The sequence below is a fragment of the Mizuhopecten yessoensis genome, unplaced genomic scaffold, assembly GCF_002113885.1.
Source record: "Mizuhopecten yessoensis strain PY_sf001 unplaced genomic scaffold, ASM211388v2 scaffold8811, whole genome shotgun sequence".
Classification (NCBI taxonomy): Eukaryota; Metazoa; Mollusca; class Bivalvia; order Pectinida; family Pectinidae; genus Mizuhopecten; species Mizuhopecten yessoensis.
Genome location: NW_018407733.1, coordinates 1,312,049 through 1,332,066, shown reverse-complemented (window position 1 = coordinate 1,332,066; position 20,018 = coordinate 1,312,049). Strand labels below are relative to the sequence as shown.

The 20,018-nt window shown below is 37.4% G+C and overlaps 1 protein-coding gene across 1 annotated transcript; it reads right to left on the bottom strand.

The window, feature by feature from the left end:
• Positions 1-1,637: 1,637 nt before the first annotated feature.
• On the bottom strand, positions 1,638-12,249 carry LOC110456642 (39S ribosomal protein L13, mitochondrial-like). Its single transcript, XM_021507489.1, has 7 exons — positions 12,166-12,249; positions 11,908-12,031; positions 9,415-9,508; positions 7,816-7,876; positions 6,643-6,729; positions 2,385-2,506; positions 1,638-1,808 (listed from the first exon to the last, which is right to left on the bottom strand). Exons 1-7 carry the CDS (start codon positions 12,184-12,186, stop codon positions 1,736-1,738), a joined length of 582 nt encoding a protein of 193 aa, XP_021363164.1. The 5' UTR covers positions 12,187-12,249; the 3' UTR covers positions 1,638-1,735.
• Between the last annotated feature and the right edge of the window lie 7,769 nt (positions 12,250-20,018).

The window sequence follows — 20,018 nt, the reverse complement described above, 5'->3', positions numbered from 1 at the left end:
CTTCAAATTGGTTTAATCACACCGGAGTAAAAAAAAGGAAAGTTTATTGGTTTTATTTAGATAAATAGAAGCCATGTCAGCTTATTTTGTATTCTGGAATAAGCCGGACGGTAATAGGACATTTAGTTGGTATCAACCATGGACCTAATCAGTGTTATACAAGTCCATGTTGTTTCAAATGTAATTTGACAGAGAACAATTTCTTACACTTGAGTTGTGACGGCTGTCATATTGAATACCAATATACCCAAAATAACACCCTTTCTTGACATTGAAAACCCTGATAGCCCTTCATTCAGCATAGCATGATATAGGCCTTATAGGCACAACTCTTGATTGTTTAACTTTGAAAGCAGGTCATTGTCATCAATGGAAATAATAACCATCTACCTTTATCCAACATTTAACATGCCAAACATTTGCTTTAAGCTTAAACATTAAACCCTTTTCACCTTGAAAATTGGTCGATTCATTTGAACAAACATGAATGCCCTTCAACCTAGCATCATTTTATGAAATGTTGATCAAAATCCACCAGCAAGTTTCATCAGAGATGTTTTTTTGAAGATTTTGCACAGTTACCCTATTTGGCTCCACCCCTCAGTCCTCTAGAGCAACAGCCCCTTCTTGAGTATAAATTTTGATCCTCATCACCTAAGAATCATTTCATAAGATGTTAGTGAAAATCCACAGGTAAGTTTCAGAAATGTTTTTTGCATATTTTGCACTCCCCGATCCTTTATAGCCCTGCACCTCATCCCCTAGTGTTGATGTCAGCCCCTTGAGTAGAAATGTTCATCCCCCTTATAGGTTGATAACAACCATCAAGTTTTGTCAAAACCTGACACACAGTTTCTGAGGAGAAGTCGAAAATATCATTGTTTATGGTTCTGAACTCAGTGACTCCATAAATATATGTTGCCCCACCCCTCAGTCACCTAGGGTGTCGATCCCTTATTAAGTATAAATTCTGATTCTCATCATCTGAGGATCCACAGAGATGTTTTTGAAGAGTTTGCACATAATGACCCTTTATAGCACCACCCATAATCCCCTGGGGTGTCAGCTCTATCTTGAGAATAGATTATGATCCATATCAAAGGCTGATGATTACCACCAAGTTTCACCAAAATCTGATTGATGGTTTCTGAGAAGTGGAAAATGTAAATAACTGTTTACAGACGACGACAGACGAAAGGTGATCACAAAATCATATGTGTGATAAAGAACTCCTGGAACTTAAGCAAGGACAATCAGAATTAATTTTTCAACAATTTTGATCATAAATCATTATGCAATTATGCTTATACATGTTACAGAGTCTGTAGAGAAGGGTTTTTACACAGTCCAGAGAGACAGTTATAATTATTTGTTCTACATTATCATAGGTCCCATACAATGTATGTGATGCAGGAAATGCACAGCTTTCTAGAGCTTCTAGTTTCGTCTCCGATTTTAAATCTCTCGATGTTGTCTTCATACTAACTTTAATTTGTCAAGGTGTATCAAAGCTGTAGTATTTAAACTCTATTTTCCCTTCCACCAGAAATAAACCTGGATGATGTGATATCGAAATGTTTCAAAATATGAAGTGCAAAACGATGAAAAATAACTTTTCTCCAAAATTTAACATAAAATGATGAAATCAGATTTATACGCTTTTATTACACAACAACTAGCACTCTCCTTATATACAAGATGACAGTCGCATACATCAGACATCACCCAGCTCCCATCAACTTTCCGCTTTACTATTCTGGTGCCTCTCCTTGTCGCTTAAGAAGTGTTTGTGAATGTATTCCTCTGGCCTGGAAATACACAAAATTAAAATTGCACAGACAGTATGTAAACAGAGGGTCACCTTCTACAAGGAGTCAGTACTATCCACTATTATTGTAGTGCTCTATCAGCTGTTCATGTTCTGTAAACAAAGTTAACAGTCATATGGGTGGTTAACATCTAGGACTGTTTTATAGCTATAGGGTACCAGTGTAATACAGATCTCTTTACTCCGAGTTATCTTTTAAATCTACCGACCATGCTTTAAGAAATTCCACCAAGTCAAATCAATTACCAATTATAATTATAAGCCATTAGATATTTGTCTTAACAGTGGTTGAATCTTACAACAGTAGACCCATTGAGACTGTGCTGCTTACCACTGTGAAATTATTCATTTTGACATCATTGTATGTGAAAATTACATGGATACAAAAACCAATGTTTAATTTCAACACAATGTTATATTTATTTTGATGTCCTTCGTAAAAAAATAGAATTTTTGCACACAAGCATGTTCAATGACCATATGTAAAGATAAAGTTTCTTTGTTAAACACAGGTAATTATGACAGACAAGCATGATCAGGGAAGCGGTATACACACCAGTCAAATAGTTTTGGGAAGTTTCTGATTTCCTCCTCGGTGTACTGGTCAAGCCTCTTTGGTACCGGCTGTATTTGTTTAATCTGGTCACAAACATTGGCTAAAATGTCATCTGGCACATCCTGTAAGGGTTCCATACACAGGCAATCAGTACAGATTTTGGATAAGGGCTTAATTTCAAAATAATTTCTGTTAGATATTGTACCGAAATGTGGGATGTACATATCCTCATTTTTTCCCTTGCAATTATAATCTCATGTTCAATACACGTAATATATATTAACAAGAATACCACAGGGCGGAACAATATACGCCCGTCGAACGCCATATAGTGTTATTTACTTTCTTACATTGAAATAAGATCTGCATCATTCAAAGAGTGGTTAGCTGACATGCTATAAAAATGTAGGAGAAAATCTCCGGATAAAAAAATCAAATACTGAAATGAACAAAGGGCAAAAACTTTTGCAAAAAACGTCAAATCAAACTTCTTTTCAAGGAAACACAAAAACATATGATTATTTAGCCTACTAAGTTTCAAAGAAATCTGTCAAAAAATGTAGGAGGAGATCTCCGGACAAAATAATCAAATTCTGAAATGAACAAAGGGCAATAACGTTTGGAAAAAATTGTCAAATCAAAATTCTTTTAAGGGAGACACAACTTCATATCATGATTATAATGTATACAAAGTTTCAAAGAGATCCGTTGAAAAATGTAGAAGGAGATTGCCGAACAAAAATCAAATACTGAAAAAAACAAAGGGCAATAACTTTTGAAAAAATTGTTGAATCAAAATTCTTTTAAGGGAGACACAACCTAGTTTCAAAGAGATCCATTGAAAAATGTAGGAGGAGATTGCCGGACAAAAATCAAATTCTGAAATGAACAAAGGGCAATAACTTTTGAAAAAATTGTCGAATCAAAATTCTTTTAAGTAAGACACAACTTCATATCATGATTATAATGTATACCAAGTTTCAAAGAGATCGGTCGAAAAATGTAGGAGGTGATTGCCGAACAAACAAAAGTTAACGTTGGACGGACGGACAACGCCATACCATAATACTCCCGTCAAATTTGACGGGCATATAAAAACCTGAAATGACCAACATCTATCTAGAGACTTCTAGTCTGGATACTTACAGACTCTATGTCCTCAAGTGTACATATACAGGTGCTCAAATCAATTGGCAAGTTCTACTTACATTTTTTTTAGATACTACCAGAGTGCAAAATAGTTTTGGTCAAATCAAAGATTTCAATTTTTAAATTTAATCTGCGGATGGCCCATCTATTCAAGCACCTGCATCTCTACCCATAAAAAAGCTACGAAAACCTCAAGGCCATGAGCTGATTTTGAGGTTGAAATATAACGCATCACAAACCAATTTTCTTCCATAACAGAAAAAATTGAAATCTAAACATTGCAACTTTTGAAATATGTTTTTATTTAATTGTTTTTTATTTCAGAGCTGACTGTCAAGGGATTGTAAAATCCTAATTTTGTCGGAATATATCTATGTATCTATATATAACTGCTCACTTTAGAGTTCCTCACTCACAAGGCATTGAATAAATAGCTGGTAAGGTGTTATTTAGTCTTATCATGCTGCCCAGATATTCACTTCGGGAGATTTTCATTACTAAGCATAGAGATTATTGCTTGGATATAAACTTAAATTGTACAAACTTACAAAATATAAAAGCAATACTAAATAAAGTTTTTATTGCGACATCATGTTACACTAAAGTTTCTCCCATAATGGAAACTTGTCACATCTGTTTACTGGTTTGTTTTGGTTTGGTTTAGTATTGTTTAACGTCCTATCAACAGCTATGGTCATTTAAGGACGGCCTCCCCTGTGTGCAAGATGCATGCGTGTAGTGTATGCGTGTGTGTTTTGGGAGGCTGTGATATGTTCGTGTTTGTCTCCTTGTCATAGCGCGGAACTGATGCCCACTTTATAGTGCTACCTCACTGAAACATACTGCCGAAGACACCCAGCAGGTCACCCCACCCGGTCACATTATACTGACATTGGGCGAACCAATCGTCCCACTCCTAAATTGCTGAGCGTTAAGCAGGAGTAGAAACTACCAATTTTACAGACTCTGGTATGTCTTGGCCAGGAGACAGAACCCAAAGCCTTCCTCACAGGGCGAACGCTCAACTCAAGACCAAAAGTGAGGCATTGCCAAGGGAGACATTAGGAAGAAGAAAGTTGTTTAGAAAGGAGAGAAAAGATAAGATCCCAAATTTAGTCACCTCTTATGATCATGCAATGGGGGCAGCAGGTACAATTCTTACGCCCTACCTGCAGGGACAGTCTGTTTACTAAGTGTATCATTCTTTTTTTTGAGGAAACTGCCCATTTTTTATCCTTTTATGATATCAAATATAGAATTTTAAAAACAGCAAAGTTCCTAGGTTATTACTTTTTACTTAAATCCAATAACTCCATTTCTTAGAACAAAGTAGAGCTTAAACTGTGTCATTTACACTATTATTTTGTCAAAGTAGAGCTTAAACTTTCTTTTGTCAAATAATGGTCACTGAACATGTAGTTTTCCCCAGATGTTTAGATAATACTGAGTGCTTTGTCAATTTCTCCCCCATGAAAACTTTGAAAGGGTATGAAAAAAGTTAAATTATAGGGAAAATGGTTTACATAAGGATCCCTGTCCCACTGCGCTATGCTAATTTCCTATTTACATGTATAACGATACAGTAACCTCCCCTTAACTTCCGTTTGGATACAATGTATAACTGTAGAACAGTTTTGGCAGAACGCTTCCGATGACCAGGTTCATTTGTAGCTCATTTGGTTAGATGGACAGTATAACAATCTGAAGTGTGGGATTCAGATGCTGGCCTGGCTCCACCAATGTTTTACACTCAAAACACTGTAATTGTCTATATTTGTTTATTCCAGCTTGATCATATTCCTCATTAATGTTCTGTAAGGTATGGTTTTCTTTTCAAAAATGATAAATCAGTTTCCAACACTTAGTAACAGTTGTTGGAAGTGGTACGGGGACCCTTAAGTTAACTACCTACTTTGTGATAGATACAGGCAACTTCCATTTCTTACTGAAAGTCCTGTACATTTGTTGATGCTTTTCTACTAGACATACTGGTAAGGTGAATATCATAAGAGAAAATGTCCCCTTACTTGTAATACCAGCTTACTTTGTTAATACAAATCTCATTAGATAATTTTAAACTTGTAATATAGATACAGTAAAATGTTGTGTGTTTTAACATTTTTACCAACACATGCTAACCAACTGTTACTCTATTGAGAACACTTGATCATGTTTAACTGCCATCCTGTTCGGAGTTCCTTTTATCATCCTGTTCGGAGTTACTTTTATCATCCTGTTCGGAGTTCCTTTTACCATCCTGTTCGGAGTTCCTTTTATCTTCCTGTTCGGAGTTCCTTTTATCCTCCTGTTCGGAGTTCCTTTTATCCTCCTGTTCGGAGTTCCTTTTATCCTCCTGTTCGGAGTTCCTTTTATCCTCCTGTTCGGAGTTCCTTTTATCAGCCTGTTCGGAGTTCCTTTTATCAGCCTGTTCGGAGTTCCTTTTATCATCATGTTCGGAGTTCCTTTTATCATCCTATTCGGAGTTCCTTTTATCATCCTATTCGGAGTTCCTTTTATCATCCTGTTTGGAGTTCCTTTTGTCATCCTGTTCGGAGTTCCTTTTACCATCCTGTTCGGAGTTCCTTTTACCATCCTGTTCGGAGTTCCTTTTATCAGCCTGTTCGGAGTTCCTTTTATCACCCTGTTCGGAGTTCCTTTTATCATCCTATTCGGAGTTCCTTTTATCATCCTATTCGGAGTTCCTTTTATCATCCTGGGCGGAGTTCCTTTTATCATCCTGTTCGGAGTTCCTTTTATACTGTGTGTATGTGTCAGTGATGCCAACTACATGTAGTTATATAATTAACAATTAAACATCCTCAAAGCAATTAAGTCACCTATGTTGAGTATGTAGATATTTAATATACCTTACTCGTATGCTGTAACAGTTATATAACTACTGCCAAAACTGAAGTTAAAGACCACCTTCAGAAAGCCTATAAAGTAGATTTTATAATAGGGAAAATGAGGCACTTTATTGTTAGGGGAAGCAGCCTGCATTGGAGAAAAACTAGGCAACAAAAATGTCACTATTAACAGAGGTGGTCAGAGTAGGTTTGCCGTAGCTACTCATGTATGAAAACAGTTATATCGAGAGATGTAGACATACCTCTTCTGGAAACAGATGAAGCCTCCTTAGCAGGTTTGGCCGAGATAGATTTGATGGCATGACAGTCTTCACCGTCCTTTGTAAGATCTGTTGATAGACACAAGCCAAGTTGTTTCTTTTAGGACAAATAATTGTACTCGCTACACTGTCACAGTTAGCAGCTTTTATTTCAGCAAGGTAAACATATTGATAAACACATTAATGTGCACTTAATGAATAATCACACAGCATTATATTCATCAAACTCATAGTTTATGAACCCGAGAGAGATTATAATTATGTTACTGTACAGAAGCTCCTGTGGATAATACAAAAAAGTAACATCTTTGTACAAATATTCACCACAATTAAAAAACTATGAATATCATTATATTACACTGGGAACATTTAAAGCGGTCTTTGGACACTTGTTGGTCTCTTAATAGAGGTGGTCTCTCCAGCAGGGTTTTAAATTTGACTGTATATTCATACATGTCAAGTAGCTTATCAGGTACCTGACATACAATAGCTTCAACTAGTAATCTTTTCAAAAAGCTACCTACAGTCTAGCTCTTTCAATACAAAATTGTACACCCCAGCTGGCTGTACTTAAATAAGTGCATCATTAAGTCAGTAAAAATGCTATTACAGGTAACACTAAAACTATGTTAACTGTATGTCTTTGAGACTTGTAACTGGCAATGGTTCAAACAACACAAGTGGGGATTTTCTAACATTTTGAACATGAATACACTTTAATAGAATAAAAAAAACTTGGGACCCCCTTTATACTAAGGTAGGTACTGCTGTTGTTGAATTGCTATATATTTACAATTACCATCCTCTATATACATCTGAGGTTAATAAAATGTTGCCAAAATAGAATGGTAGGAAACAGCATTCTTTACAGATACCAGTTTCAGGACTGTTAATTCTATCAGCCAGTGCCAATCATGCACTTTGTAAGTAACAGGCCAGTGAAATGGCTTTTGATGTATATATATACATGCATATCAAAACTATGAACCTTATATAGCTGGTTGGACCACCTGTTGCCAAAGTTAACTGGCCTATATTGGGCCTTCTTAATGGTTAACTCTTCTACCCCAATATATGGGGTGGTAGTAATTGCACGTGAGGGCAATATTATAAGGTTGTCAAATTTTCTGAACAAATGAAGATGACAATACTGACCTGGGTTGGATCCATGTCATGAAGTCTCCAGGCAGCTGTCATAGAATGACCCTTGGGATAGCTGCAATCACCATAAACCAAGGTGTTTTAGAATTTCCATTGATAACAAGCAATACATTGCAATGTATTACAAGCACTCCATAGAGTTTCATTGCAGAACAAACTTTAGTATCAAGAAGAATGAATATAAAGTGTAAAGTGGGGCATGAGAAAAGATTTTAATACATAAAAAAAAACATCCCTACAGGTTCAATTGATACTATTTAATATTTTGAATCATATATCAGACCACAGATTTACATATCTAAATATTCAGCATGTAAAAAACTGTGATCATAGCCACTTCCACTGAGGTCTGGAAATAAGATTTCATACAGTGAATTTTCCTACCACAAATGTGTTTGATATCGTGTGCCCCCCTCACCCTCCTTTGGTCATATACTTGTCAAGATAGCTAGAGTCTGAATAGTTTACATGATGAACAGTATTGAACACTGCAGCTCTATGGTCCAAGATATATTAAAAAAAAGAAATAGTAGAATGGATCACGCCTTTGAACTACAGTTCTCGCATCTTTGCCATCCTATCGGTACTCACATACACGAAAATTGGCAATGGTATGTGAAAAAGTATATGAGATATGCCCAGGACAAAGTGAAGCAAGGATTGACTGACGCGTCTTATTTTCCTCATGAGATTTTTTGCTTTGTTTCTGTGAAATGCTGCTGTAAATTCTTAAACCTTTCCAAATAGAGGTTTACTACCTTAATTAACAAGAATTACGCGTAATTATATGTGTCGCCTGTCCTGCTTTGTCAATATAATAAGCATTTGACATAGTACATAAGGAAACGGACCTAAACGCAAAATCATAACATTGATTTTTTTAAAGTCCCAAAATTTCAGGTTTTTATCCGAAAAAGTGCAGAAATCCATGAAATGTTTTCAGAGTAGTTAGGCTCTACTACCCATGATACATGTATGATTGAGGTTTGGTTGGTCTAGCTCTTATACTTTGTGAGAAATAGCCAAATATGCAAGAGCTAAACGCAAAACCTTAACGTTGAGTTTTTTTCTAAGTCCAGCGATTTGAGGTTTTTAGCAAAAAAATACAGAAATCGTTAAAATGCTAGTAAAGATTGTAATGCATTCAGCTATACATCCCTTGATACACCTATGACCTAAGTTTGGTTGCTCTAGCATTTATACTTTGTCATAAACAGCCTAATATGTAAGAGCTAAACGCAAAACCTTAACGTTGAGTTTTTTTCTAAGTCCAGAAATTTGAGGGTTTTACCAAAAAAATGCAGAAATCAATGAAATGTTTTTAGTGCAGTAGGCTCCACTACTCATGCTACATCTATGATCGAGGTTTTGTTGGTGTAGCTTTGTCAGAAACAGAGCTAAACGCAAAACCTTAACATTGTTGACGCCGCCGCCGCCGTCGGAAAAGCAGCGCCTATGTGTCTTTCCGACATCCGTCGTAGGCGACACAATAAAATGATACCCTGTGTAAAATATGTTTTTAGCATTAGAAGTGGTAAATATTTACATTGCCTTTTGTACAGTAAATGGAAATGACTACTTTAGTAATTTTACCCTGTGTGATGGTGAAATCTGTATGTCCTCCATGCCTCGTGCCTCATAGCAATATGCTTGGTGTTTATTACCACAACATGGTCTCCAATATCACCTGCAACCAAAATGCCAAGGAATGATAGGGGGAATACTGCCCGACTGGCAAGCTAGCTTTTTTGGTGATGAGGTATAACACACTTGAAGTTGTTCCACAACATGGAGTATGGTCAGTGGCTGCATGGGTGCCTGCCCAACAATAGCATAAGGTGACAGGGAAGTGACAGGGAAGTGACATTACATATTCATGAAAATCAAAAAAATGATGTGGTTCCTACAGACTGAATAGCTATTTGTTTTTACAATGATACATGTATTATTATTTGAAATTGGGATTAGTTGATTTCCTGAATTTTATGTGAAAAGGTCAACATTGATCGAAGACATAGCTTAAAATGTAATAGAGTCAATACATTGTAGTGTGTACTTTAACTTTAATACTAAAGAAAATAAAACACAAATTGGTATAGATAAGTACTTATTGAAACTTGGTCGTTCACTGAGGAAGGATACACACGAAGCTAAAAAACTATTAATTCAGCAAGTTACCCAATTAACAATGACAACAGAATATTTAGGACTTCACAGGATTTCAGAAAATCAGGGGTTATGTTATAGACAGGTGTCACTTATCAAAGTAATATATATGCTTTTATTTTTGAAGATATTTGATGAACTAAAAGTAAGATTTTGAGATTTGTTCAACTCTATGATCACATACCATGATATTATAAATGACTATTGCACATCTCTAACACAATCTGAAGCTTACCGGGTAAATTGTTAGTGTAGTGGTTTATATGATCAAGCAAAAGATAACAAAGTTTGAAGATTATGATCATCTAGCAATTTAGCCTCATCTGGAAGAAGGGACTGATCTTTCCATTATGACTTCATAAGACATGTAAACATGAGCAGTTACAAGTAATTACATGTATATCATCAAGAGTTGCACTGGAGTTTGACATTATATCAATAAAATATTAAAGTCTAAATGCAAAGCATTCCCTATACTATACAAAAAGACAGTTTAGGGAGTGGTTTTTTTCCATCTAGGATGTTAGATATAGCATCAAACTCTTGTGACAGTCAGGTACTGGAGCCCATCCACCCGGCAAATCTGGATATAAAGGCAGATTTGGCTATATAGTCAAGCACTCACGCTGATTAAACATTTGGTGGACAAACAGGTAAGTCAGTAAAACAAAAGGTTTTTATCTAATAATTCAATTTCTGTTGACTTCGTTGATTTCCATCCTTGCAATTTTTGGTACATTGTACTAGCATAGATCTTTCATCCTCTGTATCTGATGGTTACACAGGAATAAAAAAAAAATTGTACCAAGCCGCAAAATATTTCACTTCCTCTCGGTATTTAGCAACTTTCACTGCATGTTATCATTCCTACTCGCCAGTACTTTGACGTATCTTCTGAAAGCACAACTGATGCACAAATCTGCATCTTCAAATGCGTATCTTCAGGAAGTCATATGCATTGACCGATATTGAATATACTCTATACTTTTATACTAATAAGGAACACATGATGACAGGAAAAGAATGCAACGATGGAAATTCACCAAATCAATTAAAATTGTGTAATCTGACACAATTAAAATTGTGTAATCAGACAGACAATAAACTTTTATTTCACCAACTCACCTATTTGTCAACAATTTTATCGACGTGAACGAGATAAATATTACCATTAAAGGGTTGTTTGTTTACATTTGTCCTTTATACGGATAGTAATATTTGACTACATAGCCAAATCTGCCTATATAGCCGGTGCTGAAGTACCTGACAGTGTACACCAACAATGTTAGAGGTTAAACGCGGCGAGATACTGTTGACAGGCGCCACATAACAGTCGCAAAATTCATATCCAATAGAAAAACGGCCGACCAGGCAGCGGCTTCTTAAGTTATAGGAGGACTGACAGTGCTGATAGTTGTTGTAACAAATAGCACATACACACATATATGTATACAGGTCCAGCACACTCTGCCGATTGAGCTTTATAGGTGTAAAGACCTATAATAGCTCTATTGACCTATCTGAAATAGGTCTTTTGAGTGATTTTCAAGTGATTTTCTTTTTTAAGGAAAACGAAGCAAAGTCAATTTTAAAAGAAGATTGTATCATTAGGTTGATAACAAAAGACATTAATATAAGTATTCTTTTTTTTTAAAAAAATAAAAAAAAATCGGAAATTTTACATTTATGAAAAATGAACATAAACATCGAACTGTATGTTTTTTGTAGTCAACATTACCATATACCTTATTGTTTTATGCGACTTTGCTTTAATTTAATGAAATTTGAAATCTGAAAAAAATATAGCTCAATACAGCTATAATTTATGGGTGAATATTGCTTTATAGGTCTTTATAGCTATATAGCTCAATCGGCAGTGTACTGGACCTGATTTATATACTGTATTTGTGTATCACTTACTGAGAGGATGGTAGATAGGTTTGTGATGACCTTGGAGGTATTTCGCGATTTTTCTGGCTGATTTGAACACACACTGATGATTAGCATCATATAACCACCAAACCCTAGAAAACGTGTTCCATTGCTGAAAATATAAATAAATTACAGTAACACCTTCAGTCGACTATGATGATCATGCAACTGCTTTCTTTTTAATTTGTGTTGAAATAGAAATCAATACACAGTTAAAGATTCCATAGAACAACGCAATATACTCACAATCACTCTGTTATTTGCCATTATCAGATAATAACTTAACTTGACATGAGCAACCTTCAAACCATGCTCACCGGATGTAATGGAAATATACATCCGGGAAGATAACTCTTCTTTCTAAATTCATCATAAGTACCGTAGTTCCCCTTTAAAACGTTTTTTTTTCTATTTTAAAGTGTTAGATTTAACTGTTGAAGGTTTAACTTAAGAACCTTAACACTTAACTTTACCTCAAAAACTCTCCTTCTACATAAAAAGAAGCAGGGAATATCAGTTGTAATACTACAGAAATGGAAAAAGTTTTATATTTACATCTGAGTACAACATGAACATGAACAAATTCTAATCATCAATGTCACATCACTTTTATAACTGAGGACCACTAGTCAGATCGTATAGACCTCAGTTCTGTGATACCAGGAGTAAATGGAACACCAAACGTTGAATCACTCAATTGGTCTATACTCCAGGATTAATGAAAAGGAAACATATAATTGTAACGGGAATTGTAATTGGAATAGTGTGATTCCACCGGGGATCGAACCGGGGATCGAACCCTCGATCTCCAGGTTCCTAGTCGGACGCTCTACCACTGAGCTAAAGGGAAATTCCCTCTAGATTCGAGCTAGAAGGCGACCTTATAATTAATCCTATGTACAGTTGAATCCTGCCCTATGTGCAATAATCAACCAGAAACTAGACAACATGTTATTGCTCAGTGTTTGAGCTCAATTGATATTCGAGCCAGGTACGTCGCAAAACTCAACTCAATACTCGACGATAAATTACCGATTCGGTGTGAAGAAGAAATCACTTGGATCACAATCAACCGAAGACAATTTTTCAAGGCTAAGAACATATGTGTCAAAAAGGACGTAGACTGTGCAATCCTGCAAACCTCCAGGAACTATCTATACGCGCTACACATCAACAGACTTAACAACCAATGCAAGGGCTCTCCAATAGTATAGCAACATAACCCTAAATTACACCCGCAAAATTTCTCGATAACAGGTTCAAGTTGACATTTTCTTCTTTTTTGATAGATAAAGCTATTTAAATGAAGTATATACTCAAATTGCAAGGAGCCATAATAAAGCACCAAGGAGCTGAGCCGACCTAATACGGCTGGATCAACAGATACAGATACAGAATGATGCTGATTATGGCACAGGGACCTGAGCATTTGTTACAGCTATATTAATTCATGTTTTAGGGGTTTAAATCGACTTTCGGTAAAAATAACACTAAATGATACATTAAATTGTTGAAATTAAATTGAGGATTTTGTGTTTATTTTCACGAACTACATGTATATTTTTTGCTGGGAACGGTCGCGTGTACTCGTGACGTCACAATAACAGGTCCCATTGACAGACAGCGCGAACTTTGACTTTGAAATGCGATAATAGGTTGGAAATATAAGAAAAACTTAAATTAAAAACGGAAATATAAGTATCAAACTGAGTGGGGTCGTGCTAGTCCCCCGTCCCGTGTGTCTATCGCTATTGGTAAGGTTGCATTGCGTTAACAGGAATGTCTGACGCTTAGCTTTGTTATCCATCAATTACTTGCTGTAATGTTTTATTAATTTCTTCTTACTGGACCGTGTCTTTCTTACGATCTCACGTCTTGTTTGTTACATTACAACTCTAGACACATTGACTCTAATGAAGTATGCTATATTACCGTAACCGTATCTCATTCCCAGGAGAAGTTAAATGATCGAAGGACCCGTAAAAATGTTTGTTATGAATGGAAACCTAATTTGTTTAAGATAAGCTTAGTTGATACAAAGGTTCCCAATGAAGCAGGTATAGATATGACTGATTCGACCTTTGTATTAGCGACTGCCGTTCAGACAAGGGAGGTAATTTTAACTGTCTTTTTATGTCTCTTTAATTTTAAAGGTTACAAAGACAAGGATAAATAACCACAGAGAACTAAATGCATCTAATCAGACAGATAGATTATAGTTTTAAAAGTAACATGAGATTTTAAATGCAATGTTTACTTCTAAACTAAAACCAGTTCCACCAGATCCACCTACATATCCTTAAATTTCAGCTTAATTTAAGTAATAGATTAAGCAAATTCAATGATTTTACCATAAATTTCTAAATGCCTGTCACATCAGAAAAGATCTCTTAACACCCGCTATCCTAATGATAAGATCGGATAAAATTAAAGTGCAACAGGCCCATAGCTGGTAGTCATAATATCGTTAATCTTTCTGCAAAAGTTTCTCAGAAGTTATTTCAAGCAAACCGTTTGTTGCCATTCCTTTAAACAATGTCTAACTGATCACACGCTCTGTTGGAACTAATTGTTGGCACTCCTTTAACCAATGTCTATTTGATCACACCCTCTGTTGACATTCCTTTAACCAATGTCTTTTTGATCACACCCTCTATTGGCACTCCTTTAAACAATGTCTATCTGATCACACTCTCTGATCAAACCCTCTGTTGGTAGTCCTTTAACCAATCCCTATCTGATCACACCCTCTGTAATACCTATCTGATCACACCCTCTATGTTTATCTGGTCACACCCTCTGTTGGTACTCCTTTAACCAATGTCTATTTGATCACGCCCTCTGTTGACAATCCTTTAACCAATGTCTATCTCATCAAACCCTCTGTTGGTAGTCCTTTAACCAATGCCTATCTGATCACACACTCTGTTTGCACTCCTTTAACTAATGTCTATCTGATCTCACCCTCGGTTTGCAAACGATTAACCAATGTCCATCTGATCACCCCCTCTGTTTGCACTCCTTTAACAAATGTCTATCTATCACATCCTCCGTTGGCACTCCTTTAACCATTGTCTATCTGATCACACCCGCTGTTGGTACTCCTTTAACCGATGTCTATCTGATCACACACTAGGTTGGCACCCCTTTAACCATTGTCTATCTGATCACACCCACTGATTGCACTCCTCTAACCAATGTCTCTATCTGATCACACCCTCAGTTGGCACCCCTTTAAGCAATGTCTATCTGATCACATCCTCTTTTGGCACACCTTTAACCAATGTCTATCTGGTCACACCCTCTGTTGGCACTCCTTTCACACCCTCTGTTGGCACTCCTTTTAACAATGTCTATCTGATCACATTCTCTGTCTGCTCTCCTTTAACCAATGTTTATCTGATCACACCCTCTGTAATACCTATCTGATCACACACTCAGTTGGCCCCCCTTTAACCAATGTCTATCTGATCACACCCTCTGTTTGCACTCCTTTAACCAATGTCTATCTGATCACATCCTCTGTTTGCACTCCTTTAACCAATACCTATCTGATCACACCCTCTGTTTGCACTCCTTTTACCAATATCTATCTGATCACACCCTTTGTTGGCACTCTTTTAACCAATGTCTATCTGATCACACCCTCTGTTGGTAGTCCTTTAACCAATACCTATCTGATCACACCCTCTGTTTGCACTCCTTTAACAAATGTCTATCTGATCACATCCTCCGTTGGCACTCCTTTAACCAATGTTTATCTGATCACACCCTCTGTTTGCATTCGATAAACCAATGTCCATCTGATCACACCCTCTGTTTGCACTCCTTTAACCAATGTTTATCTGATCACATCCTCTGTTGGCACTCCTTTTACCAATATCCATCTGATCACATCCTCTTTGGGCACACCTTTTACAACTATCTATCTGATCACATCCTCTTTGGGCACACCTTTTACAAATATCTATCTAATCACATCCTCTGTTGACACCCCTTTAACCAATGTCTATCTGATCATATCCTCTTTTGGTACACATTTAACCAATGTCTATCTGATCACACCCTCCGTTTGCAATCGATTAACCAATGTCTATCTGATCACACCCTCTGTTTGCACTCCTTTAACCAATGTCTATCTGGTCACACCCTCTGTTCGGACTCCTTTAACCCATACCTATCTGATCACACCCTCTGTTGGCACTCCTTTAACCAATACCTATCTGATCACACCCTCTGTTGGCACTCCTTTAACCAATACCTATCTGATCACACCCTCTGTTGGCACTCCTTTAACCAATACCTATCTGATCACACCCTCTGTTGGCACTCCTTTAACCAATACCTATCTGATCACACCCTCTGTTGGCACTCCTTTAACCAATACCTATCTGATCACACCCTCTGTTGGCACTCCTTTAACCAATACCTATCTGATCACACCCTCTGTTGGCACTCCTTTAACCAATACCTATCTGATCACACCCTCTGTTGGCACTCCTTTAACCAATGTCTATCGGATCACACCCTCTGTTGGCACTCCTTTAACCAATGTCTATCTGATCATAACCTCTGTTGGCAGCCCCTTTACCAATGTCTTTTTGATCACACCCTCTGTTTACACCCCCTTCACCAATGTCTATCGGATCACACCCTCTGTTGACACCCCTTTTACAAATGTCTACCTGATCACACCCTCCGTTTGCAATCGATTAACCAATGTCTATCTGATCACACCCTCTGTTTGCACACCTTTAACCAATGTCTATCTGATCACAACCTATGTTTGCACCCCCTTTACCAATACCTATCTGATCACATCCTCCTTTGGCACACCTTTAACCAATGTCTATCTGATCACACACCCCGTTTGCAATCGATTAACCAATGTCTATCTGATCACACCCTCTGTTTGCACTCCTTTAACCAATGTCTATCTGATCACAACCTCTGTTTACACCCCCTTCACCAATACCTATCTGATCACATCCTCTTTTGGCACACCTTTAACCAATGTCTATCTGATCACACCCTCTGTTTGCAATCGATTAGCCAATGTCTATCTGACCACACCCTCTGTTTGCACTCCTTTAACTAATGTCTATCTGATCACACCCTCGGTTTGCAATCGATTAACCAATGTCCATCTGATCACACCCTCTTTTTGCACTCCTTTAACCAATGTATAACTGAGCACACCCTCTGTTTGGACTGCTTTAACAAATGTCTATCTGATCACACCCTCTGTTTACACCCCCTTCACAAATGTCTATCTGATCAAACACTTTGTTAGCACTCTTTTAAACAATGTCTAGTTGATCATATCCTCTGTTGGCAATCCTTTAACCAATGTATATCTGATCACACCGTCTGTTGGCATCTCTTTAACCAATGTCTATCTAATCATAACCTCTGTTGGCATTCCTTTAACCAATGTCTATCTGATCACATCCTCTGTTGGCACTCCTTTTACCAATGTCTATCTGATCACACCCTCTGTTTGCACTCCTTTAACCAATGTCTATCTGATCACAACCTCTGTTTGAACTCTTTTAACAATGTCTATCTGATCACATCCTCTGTTTGCACACCTTTAACCAATGTCTATCTGATCACACTCTCCGTTTGCAATCGATTAACCAATGTCCATCTGATCACACCCTCTTTTTGCACTCCTTTAACCAATGTATAACTGAGCACACCCTCTGTTTGGACTGCTTTAACAAATGTCTATCTGATCACACCCTCTGTTTATACCCCCTTCACAAATGTCTATCTGATCAAACACTTTGTTGGCACTCTTTTAAACAATGTCTAGTTGATCATATCCTCTGTTGGCAATCCTTTAACCATTGTCTATCTGATCACACCCTCTGTTTGTAATGGATTAACCAATGTCTATCTGATCACACCCTCTGTTTGCACTCCTTTAACCAATGTCTATCTGATCACACCCTCTGTTTGCACTCCTTTAACCATTATATATCTGATTAAAACCGCTGTTGGCGCTCCTTTTACCAATATCTATCTGATCACATCCTCTGTTGGCACTCCTTTTACCATTTTCTATCTGATCACATACTCTGTTTGCAACCCTTTAGCCAATGTCTATCTGATCACGCACCTCTGTTTGCAATCGATTAACCAATGTTATTCTGTTTACACCGTTTGTTGGCAATCCCTATAACCAACTTCTCTCTGCTCACAACCTCTGTTGGCACTCCTTTAACCAATATCTATCTGATTACATCCTATGTTGACACTCCTTTAGCCAATGTCTATCTGATCACAACCTCTGTTGGCACTCCTTTAACCAATGTCTATCTGATCACACCCTCTGTTTGCACCCCCTTCACAAATGTCTATCTGATCAAACTCTCTGTTGGCACTCTTTTAATCAATGTCTATCTGATCACATCCTCTGTTGGTACACCTTGAACCTATGTCTACCTTATCACACCCTCTGTTTGCACTCCTTTAACCAATGTCTATCTGGTCACACCCTCTGTTGGCACTCCTTTAACCATTGTCTATCGTATCACACCCTCTGTTAGCACTCCTTTAACCATTGTCTATCGTATCACACCCTCTGTTAGCACTCCTTTAACCAATGTCTATCTGATCACCCCCTCTGTTGGTACTCCTTTAATCTATGTCTATCTGATCACATCCTCTTTTGGCACTCCTTTAACCAATGTCTATCTGATCACACCCTCTGTTTGTACTCCTTTAATCATTGTCTATCTGATCACACCCTCTGTTTGCACTCCTTTAACCAATGTCTATCTGATCACAACCTCTGTTGGCATTCCTTTAACCAATGTCTATCTGCTCACATCTTCAGTTGGCACTCCTTTTACCAATGTCTATCTGATCACACCCTCTGTTTGCATTCATTTAACCAATGTCTATCTGATCACAACCTCTGTTGGCATTCCTTTAACCAATGTCTATCTGATCACATCTTCAGTTGGCACTCCTTTTACCAATGTCTATCTGATCCCACCCTCTGTTTGCACTCCTCTAACCAATGTCTATTTGATCACACCCTTTGTTCGCACTCTTTTAACCAATATCTTTCTGATCACAACCTCTTTTGGTACTCCTTTAACTAATGTCTATCTGATCACACCCTCTGTTAACACACATTTAACCAATGTCTATCTGATCACACCCTCTGTTTGAACTCCTTTATCCAATGTCTATCTGATCTAACCCTCTGTTTGCACTCCTTAAACCAATGTCTATCTGATCACACCCTAGGATTGCAATCGATTAACCAATGTCCATCTGATCACAACCTCTGTTGGCATTCCTTTAACCAATGTCTATCTGGTCACACCCTCTGTTAACACACATTTAACCAATGTCTATCTGATCTAACCCCCTGTTTGCACTCCTTAAACCAATGTCTTTCTGATCACACCCTCTGTTTACATTCCTTTAACCAATGTCTATCTCCTTTATCCAATGTCTATCTGAACTAACCCTCTGTTTGCACTCCCTAAACCAATGTCTATCTGATCACACCCTCTGTTTGCACTCCTCTAACCAATGTTTATTTGATCACACCCTTTGTTCGCACTCTTTTAACCAATATCTTTCTGATCACAACCTCTGTTGGTACTCCTTTAACTAATTTCTATCTGATCACACCCTCTGTTTACACACATTTAACCAATGTCTATCTGATCACACCCTCTGTTTGAACTCCTTTAACCAATGTCTATCTGATCTAACCCTCTGTTTGCACTCCTCTAACCAATGTCTCTCTGATCACACCCTCTGTTTGCACTCCTGAAACCAATGTCTATCTGATCACACCCTCTGTTTACATTCATTTAACCAATGTCTATCTGATCACACCCTCAGTTTACATTCATTTAACCAACGTCTATCTGATCACAAGCTCTGTTGACACTCCTTTAACCAATGTCTATCTGATCACACCCCCTGTTTGCACACCTTTAACCAATGTCAATCTGATCACGACCTCTGTTTGCATCCCCTTCAACAATGTCTATCTGATCACCCCCTCTGGTGGCAGTCCTTTAACCAATATCTGTCTGATCACACCCTCTGTTGGCACTCCTTTAGCC

What these genes read in the sequence shown, in the direction of transcription:
- LOC110456642 (XM_021507489.1), bottom strand. Translation starts at nt 12,186, where the DNA reads ATGGCAAATAACAGAGTGATT. An exon ending in AGATTTCACCATCACACAGG is followed by an intron (nt 7,877 to 9,414) that starts GTAAAATTACTA and finishes TGGTGATTGCAG; the next exon opens with CTATCCCAAGGGTCATTCTA. An exon ending in ATGACATGGATCCAACCCAG is followed by an intron (nt 6,730 to 7,815) that starts GTCAGTATTGTC and finishes GTCTATCAACAG; the next exon opens with ATCTTACAAAGGACGGTGAA.